Below are 24,943 nucleotides of genomic sequence, written 5' to 3' on the forward strand. Positions count from 1 at the left end.
GAATCTTTAATACCCAAATGATTCATTGCCTATCAAAAATAATTATTGATTAATTTGATAATTGGTTAGTTGTAAATTAATCATCACACTTGAGACCAATAAGATAATTTATTCTAAAAACTGGTTAGCCTTAAACAAAACTTAAGTTGTAGCATGAAGATTACCATAAAGAAAAGGAAGAACTTGGATTGCAATTCTGCTATACAGATATGTCCTGACAAGGTAAAGTATTGATTCAGGTTGACTTAATTTCTCCCAAATTATTGGGGTAACTTGTGGAAGTACTCCCAAGTAACCAGGTTTTGTTGCATAGAAGTGGTGCTTGCCAGGTCATCTACACACCTTAAAACCATTTTGAAACTTTTGTGTCTTTCAGGTCCCTGAGATCATCAGTACACTCAGGCAAGCTGGCAAAAGCTCCGCACGCAATGATGACACCCTCAGCATCCCCAACAAAACCTTGGCAGATCCTGGAGACATCAAGCCACAGGAAACGCACATCACCTTTTCTTCTCTTCCCGCAACAGGTTCTGTGGCGAACAACCCTGCCCTGTCCCCGACAACCTTTGCCAAAAAGTTTGAGGTGCTATTTTGCGGCCGCGTGACTGTTGCTCACAAGAAGGCCCCCCCCGCACTAATTGACGAATGCATTGAGAAATTCAGCCAGTTAGCTCAGGGCTCAGAGATCGCAAAAAGAGGGGTCAACTCCGGCGGATTAGTTGGTGGACTGAAGAGGGCGTTAGCGTTCCAGTCCAATGGACTTGGGAGTCCTACTTTGGGCAACGGTGCTACCGGGAGCCCCACTAATGGAAAACGCCCACTGCTGTTCAAACGAGACCCCAGCTTTCCATCTCTTCAGGCCCTGGATGAGAATGGACTCTCGCCAGAGATCTCTCATGCCAATACGACAGACGCTCACTCACCTGGGGTGCAGCCCACCAGCTTACAGGAGAACAGGACTATGCTGTTTACGGTACAGTAACGTACTAGAGAATATCCGTTACAAACTTTCTAGAATGTTCACCGGTAACGCATCGTGAAATATTGGTGACTCCAATACATTTTTGGGTCAGGTAACTTACACGTAAAAACTAATTTGATTTGAACTCGGGTCCTTAGACTGTGAGGCGAATGTGCTAACCACCGTTCCACCGGGCGGCTCCAAAATATTGTACAGATTTTTTTTTTTTCCTACAGGTTGAAGAGGACAACAGTAGGAATGTGTATATAATTTTTTATGGCAGTTTCTCACTGTTTAAAATGACAACTCAACGTGACAAACCAAGCTAGAAACTATGATGATTGAATCGCTTTTACCCCCTTCAAGCAGAGACAAAAGACATCTAAATTTACTTCTGATATTTAGTGGGGGATACTGTTGGTGTAAACATCATTTTTACATACTGACCTATTATGTAAATGGTAGTGTTCAACCAATTCAAGTGCCCCATTATGTCAGTCAGCACTTCGGTCATAATTTTCTAAAAGTAAAAGTAAATCTTCGCAATTGGCTTTTTTGATTGAATATAAAATCGTAACAATTGCTTTTGCATGGCTGAAATTGGATGATTTGAACATTTTTAGTCAGTCGGAGGTTCTAAATGGTTACTTGATTACTAAAGTAGTTGTCGATTGATCGTTTCTACTGGGCATGCATAAGTGATGCAGTGAACAGAAGTAGGAAAACAAAAGACAAGATACTGGCATGAGTCAGCTTGACTAACGCTGACTGTTGCTGAAACTGAGCCAGGACTCACTCCCCTCATTGACCCTTATTTGACCTTCATCACCCCTGCCAGCATACGTTTTCCTGTTTATCTATCATCCAGGAACTGGTCATCACTAACACAGGAAACCAGCAGAACTTTTGCCATCCGCCTCAGCAGACACCAGCATTGCATTTTTTTTAGTCTCCCGCTCCAGTATGGAGACAATGACCTCATTGTGGCGATATCATTACCTCACATTTCTTCCCTCGTTAAATCCCTGGCTTCTGCTTGGTTCAAGCTTGAGCAGAGCAGTGAAGGGAAACCCCAAACAAGAATAACCTCTGATTCCGAGGACTCAACAGACATGAGATCACTCGCTCATTGCAAACCACTAAATGTCCTCTCGAAGCTCAGCGGTGATACAGACTGGTGTTGTAATTATGCTTTGAATGGGGGACATTCCCTGGAGCGGAACTATCTGAGCGTAGAAGAAATGAAACTGTCATTTTCCACAATTGATGGTTTTTATAGAAATGTAAAAGATAATGCCGCATTTGTCATGTCGTCATTTATCAGACATACTGCAGTGGTCTAGTTCACCTTTTTCAGCAAGATACCCTCCCTGTCTGGTATAAGTGCGTTCCGAACTCTTTTTATTAGTGAGTCACTGTAGGTCTTTGAGACAATGGCATACAACATGTATGATGGTAAAAAAAAGTATCATCTTCCTTCTGTAGGTGGGCAGGTCACAGATCTTTTTGGTTAGTCCAGACACTAAGAAAGTTGCCATCGAAAAGAGTTTCCGGGAAATCTCTTTCTGCTCTCAAGTATGTACCTTTGTTTTTTTTTTTTACACAATGTGTTACTAAGACCTGGCCAGTGGTACTCACACCTCTGATAATCTATTTTTAGGGTATTCGCCATGTGGACCACTTTGGCTTTATTTGCAGGGAGACGGTGGAAAGAGGAAGCTGCCTCTTTGTGTGCTATATCTTTCAGTGTACGGATGAATCTTTGGTGAGTTACTGTTTTTCAAGGGGCTCAAATGTGCTAAATCTTATTTTCCATTGAGTCAGCTGAATGGAATGTTTGGTAAATTAAAATCCCCCAACTCTTCGATTGAGACCACAGTCACATGTATTGACACCAGGTTAACAAAACAATGGCCAGAAAATGAGTACTGAAAATAAAGTTCTGGAAAATCTTTACAACAGTCAAAGTATTCCAGAGGACTATTTTCTGTGACCTAAGAGACATTTTCCATGTACAAATAGGCGTCAAGTAAATCAGTGGTTCTCAAAATGTTTTCAATCATGTAGCATCTCAGCAAAGTACCTCTTACTAGCACAATACGTTTTTAGATCGGAAAAACAAGGACTTATAAAGAGTACTCTGCCACCCATGCCTGAAACTTTTACATTACATTACAAATTACAAATTACATTTGTAGTGGTATCTCTAGGCATATTTTATTACAATGTTTTGCGTGAGTCATTTTAACTCAATTTAGTGAGAAGTTGCTTCATGTTCCAATTAATTTGCTCTTAATTTGAAAGGAAATTATACTGATCTTATCTCTACGTTAAAGTGCATAGCATTGGATTTGTTGATACCTGAATAAATGCTCTTAAAATTTCACACAAACCCTGAAATGCCCTCACATATTTTATCCTCAGGGATACTTGAACCCTCATTTGAGGACCAAAAACAAGATTTTTTTTTTTTTCTCTCATTTATTGTGTGTGATTAAATATGGTGTGAGGGTAGTCCGGAGCTTTGGAACTGAATTGGAAAAAACTTAGTCAATTATAGTCTACATTCGAACTACTTTTGAGGTGCCTTTGATAAAGACCTAATATTTGATAAATATTCATGCTAGGACAAAACAATATTTTTCTATTCTCAGCTTTGTGTGTCTTGCTATTGTGTTGTAATACACACCCAAATTCCACTTCACAGGACTCAGTGGCTCTAAAAATGTTTTTAAAAATCTCTCCTCTGACAATAGAAGAGTGACTGTTATTATTGTTGCAAAAAGACAGCTTGATTACATCTTTTTTGTATTTAATGAGAGTAGATTAACTTAGCGGGCCTGCATGTGAGTGCCATTTCAAATATGAAAAACCTCTTTATTGATTGAAATCTTACATCACTGACAATGGAAATGTGCAGACAGTTTTATTATACATCTCACAAAAAACGCTTGTGTGTTGTTCTTGTAGGTAGATGAAATCATGCTGACCTTGAAGCAGGCATTCTCTGTTGCAGCTGTGCAGCAGAATGCAAAGAGCCAGAGCCAGCAGTGTGACTCTTGTCCCATGCTGCAGCTCCACAAACTGTGTGAGAGAATAGAAGGTAAGAAGAAACAGTTTTTAGATCGTAAATGTCACATTTTACAAGACTCAATTTTGGATTAACTGACAAAGTCTATAATCTGGATGTCACTTTAGGTCTAAGTGCATCTAATACCAAACTAGAGCTTCACAGACACTTGGCTACTCTGGACAACCAGGATCAAGCCGCAATCTTCGAGATGACTATGGTAATTTTGACTTGGCTGTAAAGTCAACTCTTCCAGACGACAGGAAACTTTCCTCTTAGTTACACTTCATAAAAGCAGTATTTCTTAACATTATATTTAATTTGTTGTTTAGTATTATGCAATTTTAAAATACATTACAATGCTATTGTTCTTCATTAAGTATTAAAAATGTGATTATTTTTGGAAGGGGCTGGGCGATTATAATTACTTTTACATTAGGTTCAAAAAGGGAGTTATTTGAGAAATGAGAAGTTTTAGATAGTGGCCTGGACAATAAACGAATTTACCTCTCAGTGTTTTGCGATGATCACTAATGTGGAACTGCCATACATGTCAGTGCGTAAATAATCTTTGGCTGACACCTGCTGGTGATTTTGCTGCACTGCAATCCTGGACTGGGTATATTATTCTTGTCGCCCGAAAAACATACAATTTATCAAAACAGTAGTGTAACACATTTTCTTGAACTCTTCAAATTTGGTTTTGGCGATTACAGAAAATATTTTAGATCCAAACAACATTTTAAAGCTTTATTCCTGCCATATGTGTTTGTGTTATTACTGTAGTGGTTGAATGAGTATCATATTTACCACAGTGTGTGCTACACGATGTAACTTGTAATATTTTTTTCAAATAAAGTTTGACTAGATTGTGTGTAAAGTAGTGATAACTATGTTAATACACAACTTCCTTGCATTGCTCGGTAATCCGCCGACCCTAATCATTATTTCTAACCACATCTTTTGCCTTGTAGAAGTCTCGTCCTAAGAATGAACAAGATGAAAATGAGCTTACAATGGCATCTTTGAGGAATTTATATGAGGAGAGACAGAGGATTCATCATCATTCTTTGCCAAAGGACACCAAACAGGTTTTTTTTTTTTAATTAATTTAATTTTTGGCGGGGGGGGGGGGGGGGGGGGTATTTTATTTCATTCTCATTCGATGCCGTAAAAGGTTTAGAAATGCACAACTATCATATTTGGTTGGATCTGTTTCTCTGCCATTTACTGCTGTTTCTCTGTTCTTATATGTAGAATGAGGAGGAGGTGGCGGCTGCCGCACCAGTTGAGGTGCAGCAACAAAATAGCAGTCGACAGCGCCTCGAGCAATTTAAGAGTCGTGCAAAGCGCTCTCTAACAGAGTCCTTAGAGGGTATATGGAAGGTAAGAGTACCTAGATTTAAATACAGTCATTGGTTTAAAGTAGCGTTGTGTTTTTACACCATATATGCGCATTCGGTAGGTAGCAACGTTCAAACTTTGTCTGTGCTTACTTGTTCTTGGCAGGGAAGCGGCAAGGCCGTTGCTCAGAAGATCAGCACTGAAAGAAGCCATAGTGTATCCTCCATTTCTACTGTCAACAGCCAGGAGCAGTCTCGCTCAGATGACCCGCTGTCTAAAACCTCTCAATTGCAATCCACCGGCCCGCTCAGGTAAACACATCTGAATATAAAGTGATACCGCTATACAGTTTCTAATACCTTTGTGACCTTTTTAAAACTGAGTGAAGAAGTGAGGGTTAGTTGAATGTGATTTACATTAAAATAATTTTTAAGATGGACTGATCTCATCTAGTACTTTTTTTTGCGGGGGGGGGGGGGGGGGGGGGTTCTATATTAGCAGTTCTCAGGTAGGGATACTCATATCCCTGGAGGTATGTGAACGCACCTCAGAGGGTACATGCAGTTTGAACTGGGTTTCTACAGGTTTCTAGTATAATCCTTTTCAATGCTATGATAAACATGGTCTAACTTTATTTTCAGATTAAGAGCAAACTAATTGGAACATGAAGCAACTCATTGCTAACCTGTGTCGCAAACTAATTGGAACATGAAGCAACTCATTGCTAACCTGTGTCGCAAACTAATTGGAACATGAAGCAACTCATTGCTAACCTGTGTCATAGTGACTTTTTTGCAAACCTTTTTAAACATCTATTTTATTAGTTTTATGTGGACAAACGTTGTCATTAATGACAAGATTTTTCAGATGATGAGCTCCAATAAAACAAATTGTGTTACACAATTTCTCGTCAGGATTTGCTGAGTGAAATCCACCTCAGATAGTACTACAAATGCAATTCCAAAATTTAATAAATCGGGATAGGCACCAGCAAGACTGCGACTCTTGTGAGGATTTGCAGATATGGAAAATAGATGGATGGACGGACACGAATAGCACTACACTCTTGTTTTTGTGTGTGTACGTGCATGCGTGCGTGTCTCCCCCCAATCCAAAATTGCTTTGCGCTGGCTAGGGCATACTTATAAATGATAAGTTATTAAACAATACATATAAAAAAAAGCATAAATAATTTGTTATTAAACAATACATATAAAAAAAAGCATAAATAATTTGCAAACATAGGACATACCGTCAAACCGACAATAATTCAATCATACTTGGCTGCAAAATATTTCACATAATTGAAAAAGGTTGCTCTAATTTATGCGAACCTCATGTTTTATTTCTTACTGTTATTTTTGTAGTGATTTGCAAATAATTCTCTCAACCTAATATGCACAAAAATGTACCATTTGCAAACTGATGGAAAAAGAAGTTTTAGGAGGTGGGGGCCATTATGTCCCTATTGTCTGGTTGCCTGAAGTTCACTGATACAAATTTCATGAATTGGTAAGAATTCAACGCGTTACTGCGATTGTAATAGTGAAGATTCTGTAGGGTCAATCATTCTATAAGGCACTGCTTGAATAAGGCAAAGCACAGAAATTTGCAGATGTTTAAGGGAAAATGAGGCCGAAATTTTTCATTTCAATATGTTCTATAATACACCCCACTATTCTAAAATGGCATTCTAATAATAGCACTTCTGGAATATGAATAAACAAACACTGTAATTGGTCCATGCCTACTGCCTACTGTACACTTAAATGACCTACTTTCATTAATTAAATTAATAACATCTTTTTCCTCTTCAGGTGCCACACCTCCACTGGTGACCTGAAGCAACTTGACCCTTTTGCTTCCCCATCTTCCTCCCCGTCCTCCTCCCGACCAGGTGATGATCAGCCGCAGGGCTTCCGTAGACGGGCCAGCACCTTCAGCCATTCGCCTACTCCGTCCTCAGCAGAGGCTTCACCGGCACGCACTTTAACCCATGCGCCATACCGGGACCCTGCGGCTGCTTCGAAACCCAAACTCGTACGACACTACTCTGTCAGCACTGACACGCCTCACCAGAGCAAGTAAGAAATACACAGTCATCTTTGTCAACTTTGGGTCACGTGAGAATAATTGTCATGGCCCGCATTGGCATGCAATTGTAATTATCAGTGCTGTACGGACTTCACCACTCACTCCTGTGAGACTTGTATTTCGTTGAAAAATCATGAGACATTTCTAAGACATGTTTTTGTAGCGGTATAGCTTCTTCACGTCCCTCAGGTGACAATGAAGACACAGGGCTTTTCATATCCCCTTTCACGTTGACACAAGGACATTGAAACTTGATAATGTGGGTTATTTTCCAGTGTTTGAAATGCACACTCTTCTGTTATTTTCAACACAACTCATGTTCCCACTGTCATTAGAATTTTTTAGCGGGCAAAAACACTTGTATCACTAACTAGTCATTCAAAATGTTGAAGCTTTCAAGTACTTGATAAAGCAATGGGTGGCAATCCTAAATACTGTCTGCAATCACACACAAAATTGGGTCACCAGAAAGCAGGGGAATTTCTAAGTTGATATGATAAAAAAAGCCTTAAAATACAAAATGTCCATTTCTAAGAATGTAGAAATCGCAGCAAGAGTCAAATGTTCATATTCTTTCCCTTGACTTTTCTCTTCCCTTAGTCGTTATCCACGCATGTTGCTGTGCACTGTTTTTGACGTCTTCCGATTTTTGATTCTCCACATTTGCACTACTTCTCAGATGTGTTCCATGCAACACTGCCCTTCCTGCCGTTCTTAATTGCTCCTCATCCTCCTCTCCTCTGCTCCCTCCTTCCTCCCCTTCAACCGGAGGAAGGCTCAGTAAAAGACGGTGAGAAGGTTCACCGCGTTCTCTCGCACTGTTGCATTCAGTGTGGTTTCTATGTTCACAATCTTATGCACCATTTTTCATAGCTTCTTCTTGTTCTCTATATATTTATGTGAGGCCCGGTTCACACAGAGAATTGCAGAAATAGATTAGATGATTTTCATTGGAAGCCATTTTCAAACATTAAGATTATCCTCACTGTTATCAAATTTAAAGGCTTTCTTCTACCAAGCATAAATTCACTGTGGGGTGGAAACCTAGCATCTCCAGTTAACTGTGTCATTGATTAGAATCTTGTTGACACGCCGCCATCGCTCAAAGTGTCTAGTCAAGTTAAGCCCTTGAGAAGAGAAAATGCTTAAAAACTAAATCTAATGGTTCAGGTTGCATCATTTTCCTACTCACTATTTTAAACGTATGTGTACGAGTAATGCAATAAAAAAAAAAAATCTATGAGCTGACTAGAATTTGGAATAGGCAGAACTACTTTTGCGCACAAGCCTACTTTAGTGGCAACTTTGACAGGTTTACCTTTGCAACAAAGCATTACAGCTGTCCATTTTAAACAAAACAGTCCTACATAAGTATTTTTTGAGTATTTTTGTCTAAAAAATTTACTTTGGGTCTCCAAACAACATAATACGTTGTGGCTCCTGCAAAGTTAAGAAGAGGGGATTATAAGACACTTTTCTTAGACAGTTAGAGTCCAAGAGTGTTAATAGATTTGCTCTCCCATGTAGAGTGACCTTTACCATTTGTTTAGAAAAAAACAAAGTATAAAAATTGACCATGCATTTATTACATGGATATACAAGGTTTCAGCCCGACAGCGACAATTACATCTTTATTGCTGTATGTCTTTGTGTGAATGGGACTTGTGTCTCTCTTTTCATTCACTTACATTTATACCATCTACATCAGTCCTCTGGGGGGACTGCGTGCTCGACTCAACTCGTCATCCTCTGTTCCTAACTTTTTGAAATTTCAATTCCTGGCCCCTGTCGAAGAAAGCGACTGCCCAGAAACTAAGAGCAGGTACACGTGTATCAAATAATCACACCAATGTCTGTGTGACGATCCATGCTTCACTCGCCCTTGTCAATTGTTTGGTGCATATTTATTTTCACAGCAAACCATTGTGTCCCCTTTTTTTTTAGAGATGTAGCATCCCTCCATGTATCAAATGCAGAATGTGAAGTTGGAGAAAGCCCTCTGCGAAGTCATAGACACTCCTGGAGGCAGCAGATCTTCCTGCGAGTCGCTACCCCTCAGAAAAATACAGACAGCAATGGTAAGAATCCTGAGCAAAAGATGAATGGAAGTTTCAGTCCATAAATAAAGACTATCCAGTGTCTATAACGCAACCGAGCTTGAACTGATTAAAGCGCCTCAGAGAATGACAAGGAAATGGAAAATGCAGAACATACAGACAAAGGTTTGGGCACAGCTTCTCTCAATTTCTTAAAGTACCGCTAATGATGTGGACACTTAGTTTTTCTTTAGTTAGCTGACTAGTTCTTGCCATCATATGGATTTTAACAATTGTACATAATATGAATGTTATCATTTGTCCAGCAAGACTGTCGGCTGTGTATAAACCTGACTTGTGCAAAACACTGATGGTCCTGACCCCATTGATAAAGCAAGAAATTCCACTAGTGAAACCTGATAAGGCACGCTGGTGAGGTGAAAACAATTTCAGACTAATTCTTGAAGCTCATTGCGAGAGTCAAATTTGTGAAAAGCAGTAATCAAAGCAAAGGGTGGCTCTTCAAAGTAACTAGAATATAAATCCTTCGACCAATGCAGTAAGAGAGTCTTTCCATGTTGTGTCACTCTTTCATCTGAAATGAGGAAGGGAAGGGAGTAGAGTACAATTACATTTGTACTTGTGAAATGATGTCTTCTTTATAATTGTCGAAGCTAGTATGAAGCGTCTGCATAGTATCATTGAAATACCGTACATCATTATTTTCTACTGTGTTACAATAATTAAAAATACCATGATAAATACATCAAGAACCATTTGTTTAGGTTTTAAATTTGACTGATAAATTCAGTCCTTTTAATCTCAGCAAACCATCATTCCTGTTTTGTTGTGGGACTCAAGCTTGTGCCTGTCCGTCTTCAGATTCTGTTTTGTGATAATTGTGCCGCATGTACTATCTGTGTGATAGTATATGAGATTGAGTAGTTGACAAATGAGCGTGTTTGGTATGTCACATTGTCCCATTGGTCTGAAAACGTGACTGCTTCCAATGAACTTTTTTTTTTAAACAACAATGTTCCACAAGCACCAAACAGTCCTAATGCTAAAAAAAATCAAGGTAATCCATCATATTAGTTGTCTATGCAAGACAGTGCTTTTCAAACATTTTATGCTTTTATTTTGTTAAATTATCCATGAATACACACATTTCAGCCACAGTTGGTTAGCTCACGCTTGCTTGGCTGGAAAAAAATCACATGGGGCACATTGAACCCAAGACGTACAAAAAGTAAATGTCAAATGACAATCTTACCCCCCTCCTCTCCTCCCTCTATTTTTCTCATTAATTTCCAATGTGCCATTGTAGCTTTAAACCTTCAATGTGATGGACTTTTAATCTACCGCTTGGATCGGGTGTGTATTGATTTATGCATGTGCATACTGTACATCCAGGGCATGAGCTCATGGGTGTGTCACTGTATTTGTGTGTTAGGGAGGGTGGTGGTGTCCCAAGGTTGTGTTGACTGTCCACATAGACAGCGCCAAAGTAAAGCGCCAGCCTTGTTGACCAACTTTGCATAGTTTGTATGTGTATGTACGGTCTGAGGCCTTAGACAAAGTTCTATCACCCAATGACAGCGCTAACATTTAGCAAGTTCTGTTATTGTACTATAATGCTGATATGCCAATTAGTGTTTGATTAGAGTAAGGGTCTTGTAAATCAATGGGTCTGTGCATTTACTGTCATGCACTGTTGAACACTCTGGTTGAAGTAGTGTAGCAGTCTATGTTTGTCTAACAAATGCATGTCTCGGAGACGTGCGCCCATGTGTTAAGAGCCTTATGTTTGTTTAGTGACTGCTGAATGTTTCAAGTACATCTTTGAAAGCCTGCCTGACACAGACAGAAGCGTCACCAAGTCATGACACAAAGAACAGTATTGTTACTTATCACATATGTTGTGGGGATGTATATAGGTAAAATGGCATCTGACTGGTTGTCACTAGATGTTCGTTTTTCAGACAACACTGAGGATTTTGAGGTTTGGGATCCACCCTGTACTTTAGGGTGGAGTCTCACAACATTTTTTTTTGTTTGTTTTTAAGCTGTGTTGCGCCCTTCTATGTCAAAATATATATCTCTATGTTTAGCTTGAGTTTCTATTTGGATGGCTTGCTTTTGCTTGAGTGTCCGTCCCAAGGGTTGAGAGAAGATGATGTCTGTTAGCCATGTTAGCATATCAAAGGAAGGAACACTTTACAAGATGTTTTGTTTTTTTTTTTTTTTTGATCCTGCTCATCGTCTTTCTCTTATACCATTTGTGGTCGGGCTTTTTGGGACAATCTATTTGTTGCTCTTGAAGGTTAAACTTAAGTGACTAGACATTCAAAGACAATATTTTAATTAGTATGTCTCACATTGATAATTTTTACCATGATTTTTTTTTGTTGTTGTTGTAGGGCTATCAAAGTTAAAGCATCAACTTTGGAGTTTAAATTTTATGAAGAGTTAAAAAAAAATCACTTCTCAGTATCATTTACTTTTTGTGGTTGTTGAACTCAGAGGAGCGTCACGAGCACAAAGTCAGACAAAAATGGACGTTGTCCAAGTTTTACTTTAAAAGTTGCTAGCTAGCTCATTGGGACAATACAAAAAAAGTGCAAACATTGCATTTCAACAAATGATTGAATTGATTGATGAAAAAAAATCTATCTCTTGATATCTACGTTTTGAATTGATGGTTTTATCATTGCTCAGTTTGTCAGTCACCGTTTTCATGTTCAGTATTCATTGCTTAGCATTAAAAACACAGTTTGTTACCTCACCCTTAAAAAATGTCCTCATGGAAATAATGCAAATTAGTTTAATAAGGTACCAGGCTCAAACTGCCATCATAACACCTTTATTTACACACTAATATTCCTGTTCATGGATTCAGTTAACTACTGTATAATTAAAGTACAGTAGAATTAAATGCCTGACACAAAATGTAGAGTAATTGTTGACAAGTTTCTCTCGTCATTTTAATGAATAGCCCTAATTGTTGGTTAAATGCTATTTACAGTATCATTTGCTTGGCAAAATGTCTATATTTGTGTACAATATTGACAGTTCAGTTCCTAGGTTATGTAATGTACTTCATGGCTTTAGTATCGATTCTGCATCCGTGGGTCATCACCTTTTTTGGAAAAGTTGATTGAACTCCATGACTGATGTCTTCCACCATCCACTGTCTTATCTGAACCATTCAAACTTTTCCCTGGTCATTGCTACTACCAACACCTGAGTTAATTTCAAAGGTTTTTTTTTTTATTTTTATCTGGTCTCATAGCATACAATTTTGTGCCTTTCAGACCGTGGAGACAGTCTAGATGGGGGTCTGGCGTGTGGGGGCCAAGTTGTCGGTGCAGGAAATGTAGACTTGCCAATGAGGGCACTGCCCGAAGAGCGAAGCAGAAGGAGCAAAGAGGAGCTGCGGGAACTATGGAGGACAGCCATCCTGCAACAGATCCTCCTGCAAAGGATGGAACGAGAAAACCAGAAACTACAGGGTAAGTTGGAACGCATGAATGGTGGGAAGGTTGCATTTGTCTTCACCCTTGAGATTGTGTACAGGTTCCACTTCACACAGACAGAAAAAAAAAAAAAATTGAACAACTCTCCCCCAACAGTACTGTATTTGTGCGCGCAAGTTAGAACAGTCTTCATTATGTTATGTGAATAGTAAATGTAATACAAGTCTAATCCTTATGTCTGGCAGTCTGCATTTTTGAGATATGCTTGCACATGCATGACTGGTGTTTAAGTGCACACCTGTTTTTTTTTTTCTTCAACAATTTAAGCCACAAATGAATACACTATAGACATATAGGATGTATTTTTTACTATTCGTGCTTGGCACTCGGCACATCCGAGACTATTTGTTACAGTAAATGCCCCTCCCTTTCCCTGACCTAGTTGGCTTGTATCAACACACGAGTATATGCCACACCCCTGACTGTCTTATTGCTTACACAGCAAGGTGTTGATATTATATGTGGGTCAAGCGTGGTGTTAGAAAATCAAGTCTGATCTTTGACCACACTCTTGTTTAGCATTTTACTAGCTGTATCACACACACATGCCAAACACAACTCCTCTGTGAGGGTGGGAAATGCCTATATGGCATTTGCGTGTCTGCATGGAATTTGGCTTCCTGTCATTTTTCCACCACACATATTAGTTTGTGGAATAATACTTAATTCCAGTGACAGACACGTTACGTGAGAACCACTGAATCACAGTTGAGAATACATAGTTTAAAAGACATTTTTTGGGAGGTTGGTTAATAGAGAAAATAATGAAAATAGAAATTCTTCGGGGTGAATTTGAATTTCATTAACTTGAATAGTTTGGGCTTTGGAGAGCTATTATTCACCAAAAAAAGCAACAGCGTTTACCATTATAAAATCAAAACACAGTCTCACTGAATCAAACGAATCGAATGTTTTAATATCATTAATAATGATATTAAATTTGAATTGTCTTTGGTGGACTGATGCGTACTCCTAGAAATACTACTGTAGACTGTAAATCCGCCACCACCAAAAATAATTAACTGTAACTTAACAATGTAAATTGTTGACATAGTAAAATAATTGTGTTAATTCCATTAATAGCAAATGACACATCCCAAAAGAAAGGAAAAAAGTTCAAAATTTCCCAAAAAGCACGAAAGTTCTATTATCTAATAATATTACCTGCGCTGGGAAAAAAAAATCCAGTGGCTCAGTTAAAATTGACCAGTTGAGGGCACTCAGGCATGACACATGCACCGTCTGTTTGTCAAGAAGAAGCAGTAGCAGGAGAAGATGGCTAACAGGAAGTTCTTGACCTCCTTGTGCTAACAGGCAGCTCCCCTCTTAGGTTTAATCATGGAATATTGTTGAAACATTTTAAGTGATTTTAAATACACTATTATGTGTGTAACCTATATAAAATATTCTTTAGGTGTGAACTAAATGGTAGTTGAAGTTTGTTGACCTTAAATAGCATTCGTCAGAACGCAAATGCTAATTCTGTTTGCTAACTGTTGAGATGAGAATTTTTTCATTTCAATTTCAAATGTCAGTATTGTTGTTAACATTCTATACAGTACAATGACATTACATGCATGAATTTCTATTTCTATCTACGCTAATTCATGTTCAGCCTTATTTAAAGAAAAAAAAAGATAAAAATAAATAGTGACACTCTAGACAGAATTGAGGTTAGATTATAATCCTAGTGGTAAACACATGTCAATGACTACCCGTTCTATTGAGGAGTGTCGGGAATCGAAAAAAAAACAAAAAACAATGGGGATCATTATAGCCTATCAACTTTAAGCAGAAGGAATTCTCTGATGTCAAAGAAGTTGTGAGTCATTTAAATTTAGTGGAAAAGCAGCAACTTATCAGTCTTGCTATTGTCTCTTTTATGTGTCAACGGTGTATGTGTGTGCACGTGCGTGGGTCTGCATGTAGTGTCAACAGTGCTTTTTGCTTGTTATCAAGGGAGGAGTTTTCCGGAGAAAGGCCGTTTTGCTATAAGAGGCGATAGGCCTGTGATGAGTTGGGCCAAAGCCGGTGAACATTTCCTAATGGACTTGACTCCAGTTTGCTGATAATACCAGTGCCTATTCTTACTTTTTCTACACTGTCCTACTATGTCCTTGATTGAATCATATTTGACCAAGCAACATGTACTTGAATTTTTTTTTCACACGACTTACCACAAAAATAAATGTCACTGTACTAAAATCCTGTTCATATACAGTACAATAGTTTCAATTTCCTCACAGAACTTCCTAATCTAGGCCTATTAATTTGAACACATTAATAGAAACATTGAGGAAAGATAGGTTTGTGTCTTGTATATTTTATTTGTTTGCTTATTTTTTCATTTATATGTTTTATGCCATTAATGCTTTGAAAAAAAGCTAAATAACAAGTTTTTGCATATTTTTTTATCACTTATCACTCACAAAAAGTATGGATAAGACAGTTTATGCACAGGGATCCAGATGAAAGGTCACAAGAACGGGTACAAAACAGAAGAAATGCTACTCTACACAAATAAAAGCAATAATTGCTTCATAGAAGCAGGAGTTCTGTCATCCACATTCAGCCGGCAAAAATCTCCGACTGGCATGACACAAGCACACTGATTAAAAGTATTTTGACATACCAAAAAGTGTCAGACCACCTTCTTCCTGGGAACGTTGGGTGGATATTTTTCTTCTTACCACCTTCCGTCTTTCAGCAACAAAGGCTACATTCATCATTCATTATTTATGACAAGTCAATCTCCAGATCTCATGTAATTTGACAATCTCCCTGTTGAACATTGTCACTCATACTTAAGTTCATTACTGCTGGAGTGTTATCACAATGACATCACATCACTTTTTGCCAATCTTTTGGTGCAAGGGGATCTCTTGTAATCACAAGGGTTGCTTAATAACGGCAAATACCGTAATCCCTCTTTTTCCTGGGGGGGTTATGAAAACGTTTCACATCAGACCATGGCCTCTTTTGCTCCTCTTCTGTCTTGTAGTGATGATGTCATTTTTAGCTCCTTTGCTAAGTTACAGCTGGTCACATAGAGAAGACCTTGGGCGAAGAAAAGGAGAATGCAAAAGCTGTTGACAGACAAGACAAATAGAGTTTGAGCTAGGGAAGCGAGTTGAGTTTCAACACAAAAACGACAAGAGAAGAATGGTGCCGTCAGTTAAGAGATTGGAGGGGCAGCGAGAGGAAGGGTGTTGTCAAAAACAGGAACAGATTAGGCCCTCTGGGTGTGCCTTCACCTTCTTTGATCATGGCTGTTAACGGAAAACGTACAAGTTGTCCATTTATAAGTCTTTTTTTTTTTTTTTCAACTGTGAGTTCAGTCAGTGGTGCAAAGACAGCTTGTCCGAAAAACGACCACCTTGATGAATAAACTGTGACCTGGCGTAAATATCCATTTTGGAATATGACCGATGCTCTATCTGGTAAATGTTCCTTTTTAAAATAACCCTACTCTGTATAAAGGATCATTGATTGTGGGGGGAAAAAGGAGATTTTTTTTTCTGTCAGGGGTGTTGGCAAAACTTTCCTCTAATATGTCCTGATATTTATTTTCTTCTGCATTGTGATTGTGTGGACTGTATTTGAAGTTAATATTACACTCTTAAAATCTGGTTAAAAGTAACTTTTTTGGGGGGGATAAATTGAATAAATTCACCAACTATAGAGCTCACCTGAAAGAGGCAAGTGATTCTTGCCATGTCACATGACTGATGTGCATTTTACATGTTGATGTTTGCAGCTTCAGAGAGTGATTTGCAGACCAAGCGTCTCAAGCTGGACTATGAGGAAATCACTCCATGTCTAAAGGAGGTCACGTTGGTTTGGGAGAAGATGCTGGGAACTCCTGGAAGGGCAAAGGTCAAATTTGACCACGAAACCATACATTTGTCCGTCGCACAAGGTGTGTTTGCCCTTGTATATCAGTGTTTGCTTTGCCGCTATCTGCAAATATTGACCAAAGCTTAATGTATAATGCGTCTGACTGCAACTGTGCACGACAGACTCTCTCGTTATCAGCTTTGGCCTTTTCCCTCAGCGTTGCAAAGGAATCCGAGTTGATCCCATTCCTTTTTCCTTTTGTATTGACCACCCCCCTCCTTTTGTCAAGCGGGCATGCCGTGTTTGATGTAATGGGAGTTTTTGATTGCTCCTACTTGCTTTCATACCTAACTGGATCCTGGTATTTCCTCAAATACAACAAATTGTAACTATTCATCGTAAAGAATGTAGGTAATATCGTGTAGACATATTCTTGCTGGTCTTTGAAAAACCTTTAAGACAATGGGGAAGGCGTGAGATCCTATCAAATTACAATTTTTCTCAATACACCCACTCAACCAAGTGAGTTGACATCAAACATCAGTTTGTTTGTTTGGTTGTTTTTTTTTGTTTTTTTTTTTAACCAAACAGAAACAATTGACCTGGTCAAGACACAAGCAGCATCCTCTCTACCCTGCCCAACTTTTGTTCATCTGTCTACAGGAGTGCCGAGACAGCATCGAGGAGAGATCTGGAAGTTTCTCTCTGAACAATACCTGCTCAAGCAAACGGTCCCCTCTCGGCCACCCACCAATGAAACGCCATACAAAGAGCTACTCAAACAGCTCACCTCACAACAGCATGCCATCCTCATAGATCTGGGTAACCTTGGTTTTTGCCATTACTATAGTTTGTTCCAAATAGCCCGACTGAGTGAATAGCCGAGTCATGCGTTTATTTTATTTTTTTTGTTTGTTTTTTTGTATGGAAAAAGAGCAGATATACGGGTATAAAAACCGGGGCACAGTTTTAACAAAAATATAATCGAAACCCAAATCAGACAAACACTGGAGTGAAGGAAAACTGATGTTCTAAAAATGTGTATAAATAATGTAATTGGAATGTAACTTCAACATCAGCTACTCCTGCACACTAAAGACATATATACTGTAAATAGATAATGAAAGTCTACCTCTGATTGACAGCAAAGTCATTGCTTCAAAAATATGTTTATTACTGTGGTTAGAGTTTGTAAGAGTTTAAACGACTTGCAAACGCCTTGTGTCTAGTATTTCTACACAAGTCAAGCATCTTTGTCAAGGCTCGATTTATACATGATGCAAATACTGTAGGTATCTTTTTTAATCCTGCGCTGTTAAATGTGTCAAAGTGTCGTTCAGCTTTATGTTGCGCCTCAAACCCACAAACATAGCAGCATGCACCCCACCCAATATTCTCACAAATGTACACTTTTAACGTCACACAGCAGACACACGAAGCACATCTGTTGTTTTTGTACATTAATTGCCAGCCATTGCAGATTACAACAGCACATGACCCAATATTAGATGGTTATGATAATGTCACAAATAAATAACAAATGATAACAAATGATAAAATTAGGAGATAATAAAATAAATACAATAAAATCTGTGAATAATTGTTCTAATTCATCTCTTTTATCTCACATAAAAAAAAAAATCTGAGAATAACCCTAAACCATTATCTTTAGGATAAGTTGTGTTTTTGTAGTAGATAAAATGGCCTCAGTTTTCTATTTACCTTACTTTCAGACTTTAACAGATGCAGTTGTTAGTCCCGACAACCAAGTGCTGGCTGCAATCTTTAGTTTCGACTATCAAGAGGAATGGTGCTGTTTTCTTTTGTCAAATGCCAAATAATTAGAAAATATCATTAAAATAACACATCATTCCATCCACAGACTTGGTCAAACTCAGGGTGTTTTCAAGGTTAGTTTGGCAAAGAGCTTTGCCATGGCTCACTACGTCAATGTCGTTGTTATTATCGTCACCTATGGCCGCATTCACAGCTCTGTGATTTGCATTTATGTGGTAAGCTTAACTTTAAGATGCTTCTGCGCCATCTTCCAAATGTTCACATGCTCGTCCGTTTTAGTGTCTTCCTTCTGCTCCTGAACTTCCCATCCCACCCACAGCAGAAGCCTATCAGGTTATAGCAAACAAAATGACGGATAATCTGTGTCCACTCCAGGGTGTAATTGACCTTTGTAGTTCAATCCACAACAACTCAAGATCACAAAGCCTGATGCATTAAAACGGATCAAATCTAATAATAGAATAAAGTAGAGATAAACACAACTGTTCATCTGCCGCGCATGGTTACAAAATATATGTAAACTGAAACTAAAATACACACTTGAAGGAAGCAAGGTGACAAGAGGAAGACGTACAATTTACACGTACCTCAGATACAATACACACACACTTTTCCTTCAGGCAGGGGAGGGAATCGTGGCATAGTCACAAGCAAAAGAAAAAAAAAAGCCCCCACAGCACATTCCAAACATACGCTCTCACACGGCCGCCATTGTCTTTGCCCAAGTTTTGTCGTTTCTCACTGTAAGTGGAGAGGTCCTCAGCTGCGAACCATGCACACCTGCCAATTATCAACACATCCACCCCGGGATAACTTTTAGCAGTCCTCACTCCTCATTATGTTGTCATTTTTGCAAAGAAGACATACCATGTCAACTGTTTCTCATTAAGCATTTAGAAGGAGCCACATTCATGTGCTTGTTTTGATGAAATTTATATTGGCACGTGGACACACCCATTGTTTTTGGTATCTGATTCCAGTGTCAGATATAAATTAAGCGATACAACGTTTTGGCTCATTGATCTCAGTTAACAAAGGATAACGATGTCTTGCAGCATAAGCGTTATATGACGTTTGTCTCTCAGGTCGCACTTTTCCCACTCATCCCTATTTCCAAGCCCAGCTTGGGGCGGGACAACTGTCTCTGTACAACATCCTGAAGGCCTACTCACTACTGGACCCTGAGGTATTAAATGGCTTCCGTACACTTTTTCTTGAACTTTTCCCCAAATATCTGCACTAATGTCACATTCATCTCACCGTTCCAATAGGTGGGATACTGCCAGGGCTTGTCCTTCATTGCGGGTGTTTTGCTATTGCACATGGGGGAAGAAGACGCCTTCAACATGCTTAAATTTCTCATGTACGATGTTGGCCTTCGCAAACAGTACAGGCCTGATATGATTATCCTGCAGGTAAAAAATGCACCCGCCATACCTTATTTATTTTCCTATAATTAAAGGATTAGTGAAACACGTAAGCATTTGTAATGGTTAAATTGTGCAAGTCACAATCTGTTACTATTTATTCACACTCATCAAGCCATCATGGTGATTAGATCGTTGTGAAGAAAGTGTATTGATGAGACACTCGAGCACCATTTTATTCTGGTCAATTCTTTGTGGTTCACTGCACTCATTGCAAATAAGTTGTACAAACACAGATTTTTACTCCTCTGGATATGGTTTCATTCTATTTATTTGTTTATTTATTTTTAGTTCATTGTATCTTCTATACAAAATATGTATTAAAAGAAGAAGAAAAAAAGATCAGTAGGTTTCCTTTCTTTCCATGCAACTTAAGGAAAAATGCAATCTTGTGATACACAAGGGACTATTGACGCTGTTTTAAAGTTAGATAGCATGATATTACCTGTCCGGCCCACTTGTGGATAGACACTGTATTCCTCCGTGTAGCTCTTGAGTTAAAATGCGTTTGACACCATGGGTGTTTACACTGATCAGGTTGGTTTGATCATGATCAGCCATAATTTGCCATTTTCTGATTCAGATTTCATGCAAGACATATGTTCGGCTGGATTGTCATGATTTGCCAAGGCATCAATAAAGTACTTGATCCGTTGTGCAAATTATATGTTATATTGTATAATTGTCTGTTTTATATATATATATATATATATATATATATATATATATATATATATATATAATGTTTTGAGGGGCGATATTACACATTTTATTTGTATTAGTGTGACTGTTAATTTTTACCGAGCTTTAGGAATGTTTGCTGTTTCATCAGTTCCATATTCGCAGTATATATTTGGCTCTTATAGTAATTTATTTACAATGTAGTAATTTAAATACAGTGTTTGCGTCCATCATCTCTGTCTCAAATTGTACACATTTTTTTTGTTTGTTTTCTTTTAATACATAGATATAAGGCTTCAAATAATTGTTTAAATTGGAATTTACGTTTATCTGATTGGATAACTGAAGGCAACAGAGAACATTCTAAATTTGGTTATAATTAACATTGGATTCTTTAATCTTTCTTCTCTTATTGTGCTGCTCTTTTTCAATACTCATATCTCACAACCATATACAGTAAAGGTTTGTTGAAAGAAAACAGCTGCATAGCAGGGTAAATGTGATAAACTTGCATTTCATGTGTCCTTCCAACAAGATCCAGATGTACCAATTGTCACGTCTGCTCCATGATTATCACCGGGACCTCCATAGCCACCTAGAGCAACAGGAGATCGGGCCCAGCCTATATGCCACACCGTGGTTCCTAACTGCCTTCGCCTCACACTTCCCCCTCGGCTTCGTGGCCCGGGTCTTTGGTGAGATTTATTCATCTTTTATCTTGGAGGGCAGCATGGTGGACTAATCATTAGCATTTTAATATAATTTCAAGGTTGTAATTTCTTTCTCTGACTACTCGGTTTTCTCACACTCCTAACCCTTCCATGAAGTCTTTAGATTGGCTGTTGGTGTTCATGCCTTTCTGCAAAGTCAGGGATGGTTCTCGGGCAGCTTTGAGTCTTAAATTGACAAATGCTATAGAACAGCGGTACCAATAATTTTTTGCCCCGAGATTTTTTTTTCCTATTTTGTCTTTTTTTCCTTTTTATCTCAGCACCACAAGTATATAGAATGCACGCCACCTGACGTTACCAATATTAGCTTAGTCCTTTGAGTCGCAGCAGCTCCGAAACGTAACCTAGCAACTACAACATAAGCCCATAACCATGCAAGATAACTTGACAATGGCTTAATCAACAAAGCATGACCCAACTACTGTAACTGAGTTTTTTTGCTTTAATTATTGAGTATTTATGGAAGACAAATGTAAACATCTTAAGACAGGACACATCGGGAAGCGAGAATGTCAGGGGCATGCGTAGCATGACGTCACCATGCAATCTTCCAATGTAGCACATACACTAACTCTCACAACATAAATGCACGGGTATGAACAAAGAAAAAAAACAATCTGAATCCTAATAGTAACCGGAATGGCTTTTGATGAAATTAAACATACTGTCCAGTATGTGCATTTGCAGTCAGCCATTAGCTCTGTTGTTTGCGCTTTTGTTGTTGTTTTTTGTTTTTGTTTTTTTTTTCTTCCCTACTGGTTAACCCCTATCGACATATTGATCACTCATGCTATAGATTTAATTCTTTACTTTTTTATTTGGCCATCCCCAAGAGGACATTGCACCAAATCATCAGCATGTTGGACAAAGTGCATTCTGGCAAATCAACCGTTTTGGTCTACAGTTCAGTGCAATGTCCTCTTTTTGGCAGGAGCTCAATTGAATTTAGTAAAAAAATGTAATGCAGAAATGTATTTAATTTGATCTATTTATATTCATTAGATCCATCACCGCATTTCTTTAATTCCTTTTCTAATGATAAACATGTATTTCAGATTTTTACTTTGTCCTGTTGGGAGACAGGAAAATGTTTAAAATTAGAAAAAAACCTACATTGATGTTTTGACGCATCACATTTTTACAATGAGAGAATTTTGCCATTATTCGACTACAACCAAATGTGGTTTTGAAAAGACATTTGGATCTGGTATATTCTTATTTATCTAATTTATCATTGTGTTCATATTTTTTATATCGTTCCTTTTTCTACACATTTGGGAAGTTTTCTTTTTGATGTAGTTTCATGCTAGTTGTTTAGTAAAGTATTTGTCTTTGGCACCTTTTCTAGTTAATATATTGTTTTGAGTTAAATGGAAAGTATAAATTCTTTCTTGTACTTTTTTGTCATCAAATAATAATATCGTTCCACCGTAGGTCATTGGCAACCCGGTGATCTTTGTCTGATCTTTTTTCAAGTATATGGGTGGCGTGGTCACACCTACACTCCTGTGTCTCGTCTGTACTTTCCCTTGTTACTTCACCTCCATTTTTTTCACACCTGATTTCTTCCATGGTGCTAAGTTACTGAACGAGACACAGTGTCTCCTAGGGCTCATCTCAGCGTGACTGTGTATTTGTGTATGTACGTGCGTGTACGTGCATCGGGTTTGTATATTAGCCTCCACTCCCATTTCTTTTAAATAGTAGTATGTTCTTTTGTAACCTTTACCACACCCTCTTAGATTCAAAGCATACATTCACACACCTTCTCTGGCGAACCTTTGTCATTCCGCAAGTTTTTGTCTTTTCCAAAACAAGTTATTGATGCTAATAAATTCAATGTTTCATAAGAAAGCCCGATTTTTCCCAGTTATTGCTTTTGACTGTTCATTACATTGACATTTTCTCTTTTTTTTTCTCGTCAGATATGTTGTTCCTCCAGGGGCCAGAGGTCATCTTCAAGGTGGCCCTGAGTCTCCTGGGAAGCCATAAGCCTCTGATCTTGCAACATGACAGCCTGGAGTCCATTGTGGACTTCATCAAAACCACACTGCCCAACCTGGGCCTGGTGCAGATGGAGAAAACCATCAATCAGGTGAGAGCCATGACAGCAATCACATAACTCTTTCGTCGTTTCTCGACTAGCGTCATTGAGTAGGTATTTAGCTGTTGATGAATTTGTTAACAATGCAGTGTCTGCAGCAGCCAAGAGCAAGCGTCAAATATTTAGGCAGAAGTAACACCCATCTCTTTGTGCGGAGAACTCCGCCACAAGCTTCTCTTCTACTTTCTTGAATACCGTACAGACGGGCACCACCTCTCAATGAAGGATGAGTGTTTATGTGAAAAGAAACGGCCGTGTTGACTGCGGTTGCTCAGCTTTCAAGTGTGAGCACTTGGTGTGATCGCTCAGCTGTGAGCGCTGCGCTCCGTCTCTTTAGTGCTTTCACGGGCTTGTTTGAACTTGCTATGGCCTCAAAGCCACTTCCACCCATCCATGGACAGGCAGGCTTTTTTTTCTAACCTGCGCTTGTCTGCTTTATAGGTCAAATTTTAGGTGGTCCAAAGGAGGTCATAAATATCGGGAAAACATTTTTCATTCTTTCTTTTTTTTCTTTTTGTACAATTTCTCGCTTCAGGAGGATAGGCACATCTTATTTGCATCTAGCCTGTCTGGGTGTGGCAGTATTGTTTTTTAACGCCTAGAGCCAGGAAGTCACTCAAGGGCCAAAAGCTAATATCGCGGCCAGATGTGTTGACACTGATGAGCAGGTTCTCATGAGAAATTCGTCGTACGGGGAAAAAAAAAATGTTACACCAATGATTCTGACAGCTCCGTAAAAGGTTTAACTGTTGTAACTCACTTCTAGCTCAGGAAACTGACTTGCATAGCTGTCCAAAGGGATCATTGACATGTATAGTTGTCAGTGATGGCAGTGAATAGGTTAATCATGGATACAAGTCAAATATACCCTCTGTTGTTTAATTACATGACTTACAATTTGATTCAAAGTTTTAATTTATGTTTGCTATCAAAATGTAGACAACAGATTTACATTTGTCAAAGCTAAAATAAAACTACCAGAATGTACTGTACATTCAAGTGCTCGAACATCTGGCGCACTGATATTGTTATTGTTTTTCTCATTTGCGTCATGTAGAACAATTTGATCACAGGTTTAATGGAATTTTTCATACTACCATGTAAAGCCTTGTTCTACACTTTACCATCTGCGTTCTAAGCAGCTCTGAGACAAGGGCAAAGGTGAAAAGACAAGCTGTGACTAATATCTTGAGTAAGTGTCTGATATTATTAAGAGTGTCGATGGGCCTGCTTCTCAGTGTCAGTGAAACAACCAATAGGAATAGCCTCCACGCAGTCAGAAGCACCATTAATTTTAGTAAACACATCCCATAAGTGATGTTGAA

General features: G+C 38.6%; 1 protein-coding gene across 3 annotated transcripts in view; it reads left to right on the top strand.

The window, feature by feature from the left end:
- Window positions 1-24,943, top strand: part of tbc1d1 (TBC1 (tre-2/USP6, BUB2, cdc16) domain family, member 1) — a 39,988-nt gene that overhangs the window by 11,698 nt on the left and 3,347 nt on the right. For 2 of the 3 annotated variants that reach the window (XM_088419913.1, XM_088419915.1), the window contains 19 exons: window positions 377-973; window positions 2,447-2,536; window positions 2,622-2,726; window positions 3,932-4,064; window positions 4,160-4,251; window positions 5,006-5,122; window positions 5,289-5,417; window positions 5,541-5,686; window positions 7,193-7,459; window positions 8,149-8,259; window positions 9,178-9,291; window positions 9,414-9,547; window positions 12,820-13,017; window positions 16,799-16,960; window positions 17,542-17,700; window positions 19,761-19,861; window positions 19,947-20,090; window positions 21,319-21,478; window positions 23,440-23,609. In XM_088419913.1, the coding sequence (XP_088276039.1) occupies window positions 377-973; window positions 2,447-2,536; window positions 2,622-2,726; window positions 3,932-4,064; window positions 4,160-4,251; window positions 5,006-5,122; window positions 5,289-5,417; window positions 5,541-5,686; window positions 7,193-7,459; window positions 8,149-8,259; window positions 9,178-9,291; window positions 9,414-9,547; window positions 12,820-13,017; window positions 16,799-16,960; window positions 17,542-17,700; window positions 19,761-19,861; window positions 19,947-20,090; window positions 21,319-21,478; window positions 23,440-23,609 (3,129 nt within the window). The remainder of the gene's footprint in view (window positions 1-376; window positions 974-2,446; window positions 2,537-2,621; window positions 2,727-3,931; window positions 4,065-4,159; window positions 4,252-5,005; window positions 5,123-5,288; window positions 5,418-5,540; window positions 5,687-7,192; window positions 7,460-8,148; window positions 8,260-9,177; window positions 9,292-9,413; window positions 9,548-12,819; window positions 13,018-16,798; window positions 16,961-17,541; window positions 17,701-19,760; window positions 19,862-19,946; window positions 20,091-21,318; window positions 21,479-23,439; window positions 23,610-24,943) is intronic. The other variant, XM_088419914.1, reaches the window with a different exon arrangement.

The sequence above is a fragment of the Hippichthys cyanospilos genome, chromosome 7 (assembly GCF_059441005.1).
Source record: "Hippichthys cyanospilos isolate Australia breed blue-spotted pipefish chromosome 7, RoL_Hcya_1.0, whole genome shotgun sequence".
Classification (NCBI taxonomy): Eukaryota; Metazoa; Chordata; class Actinopteri; order Syngnathiformes; family Syngnathidae; genus Hippichthys; species Hippichthys cyanospilos.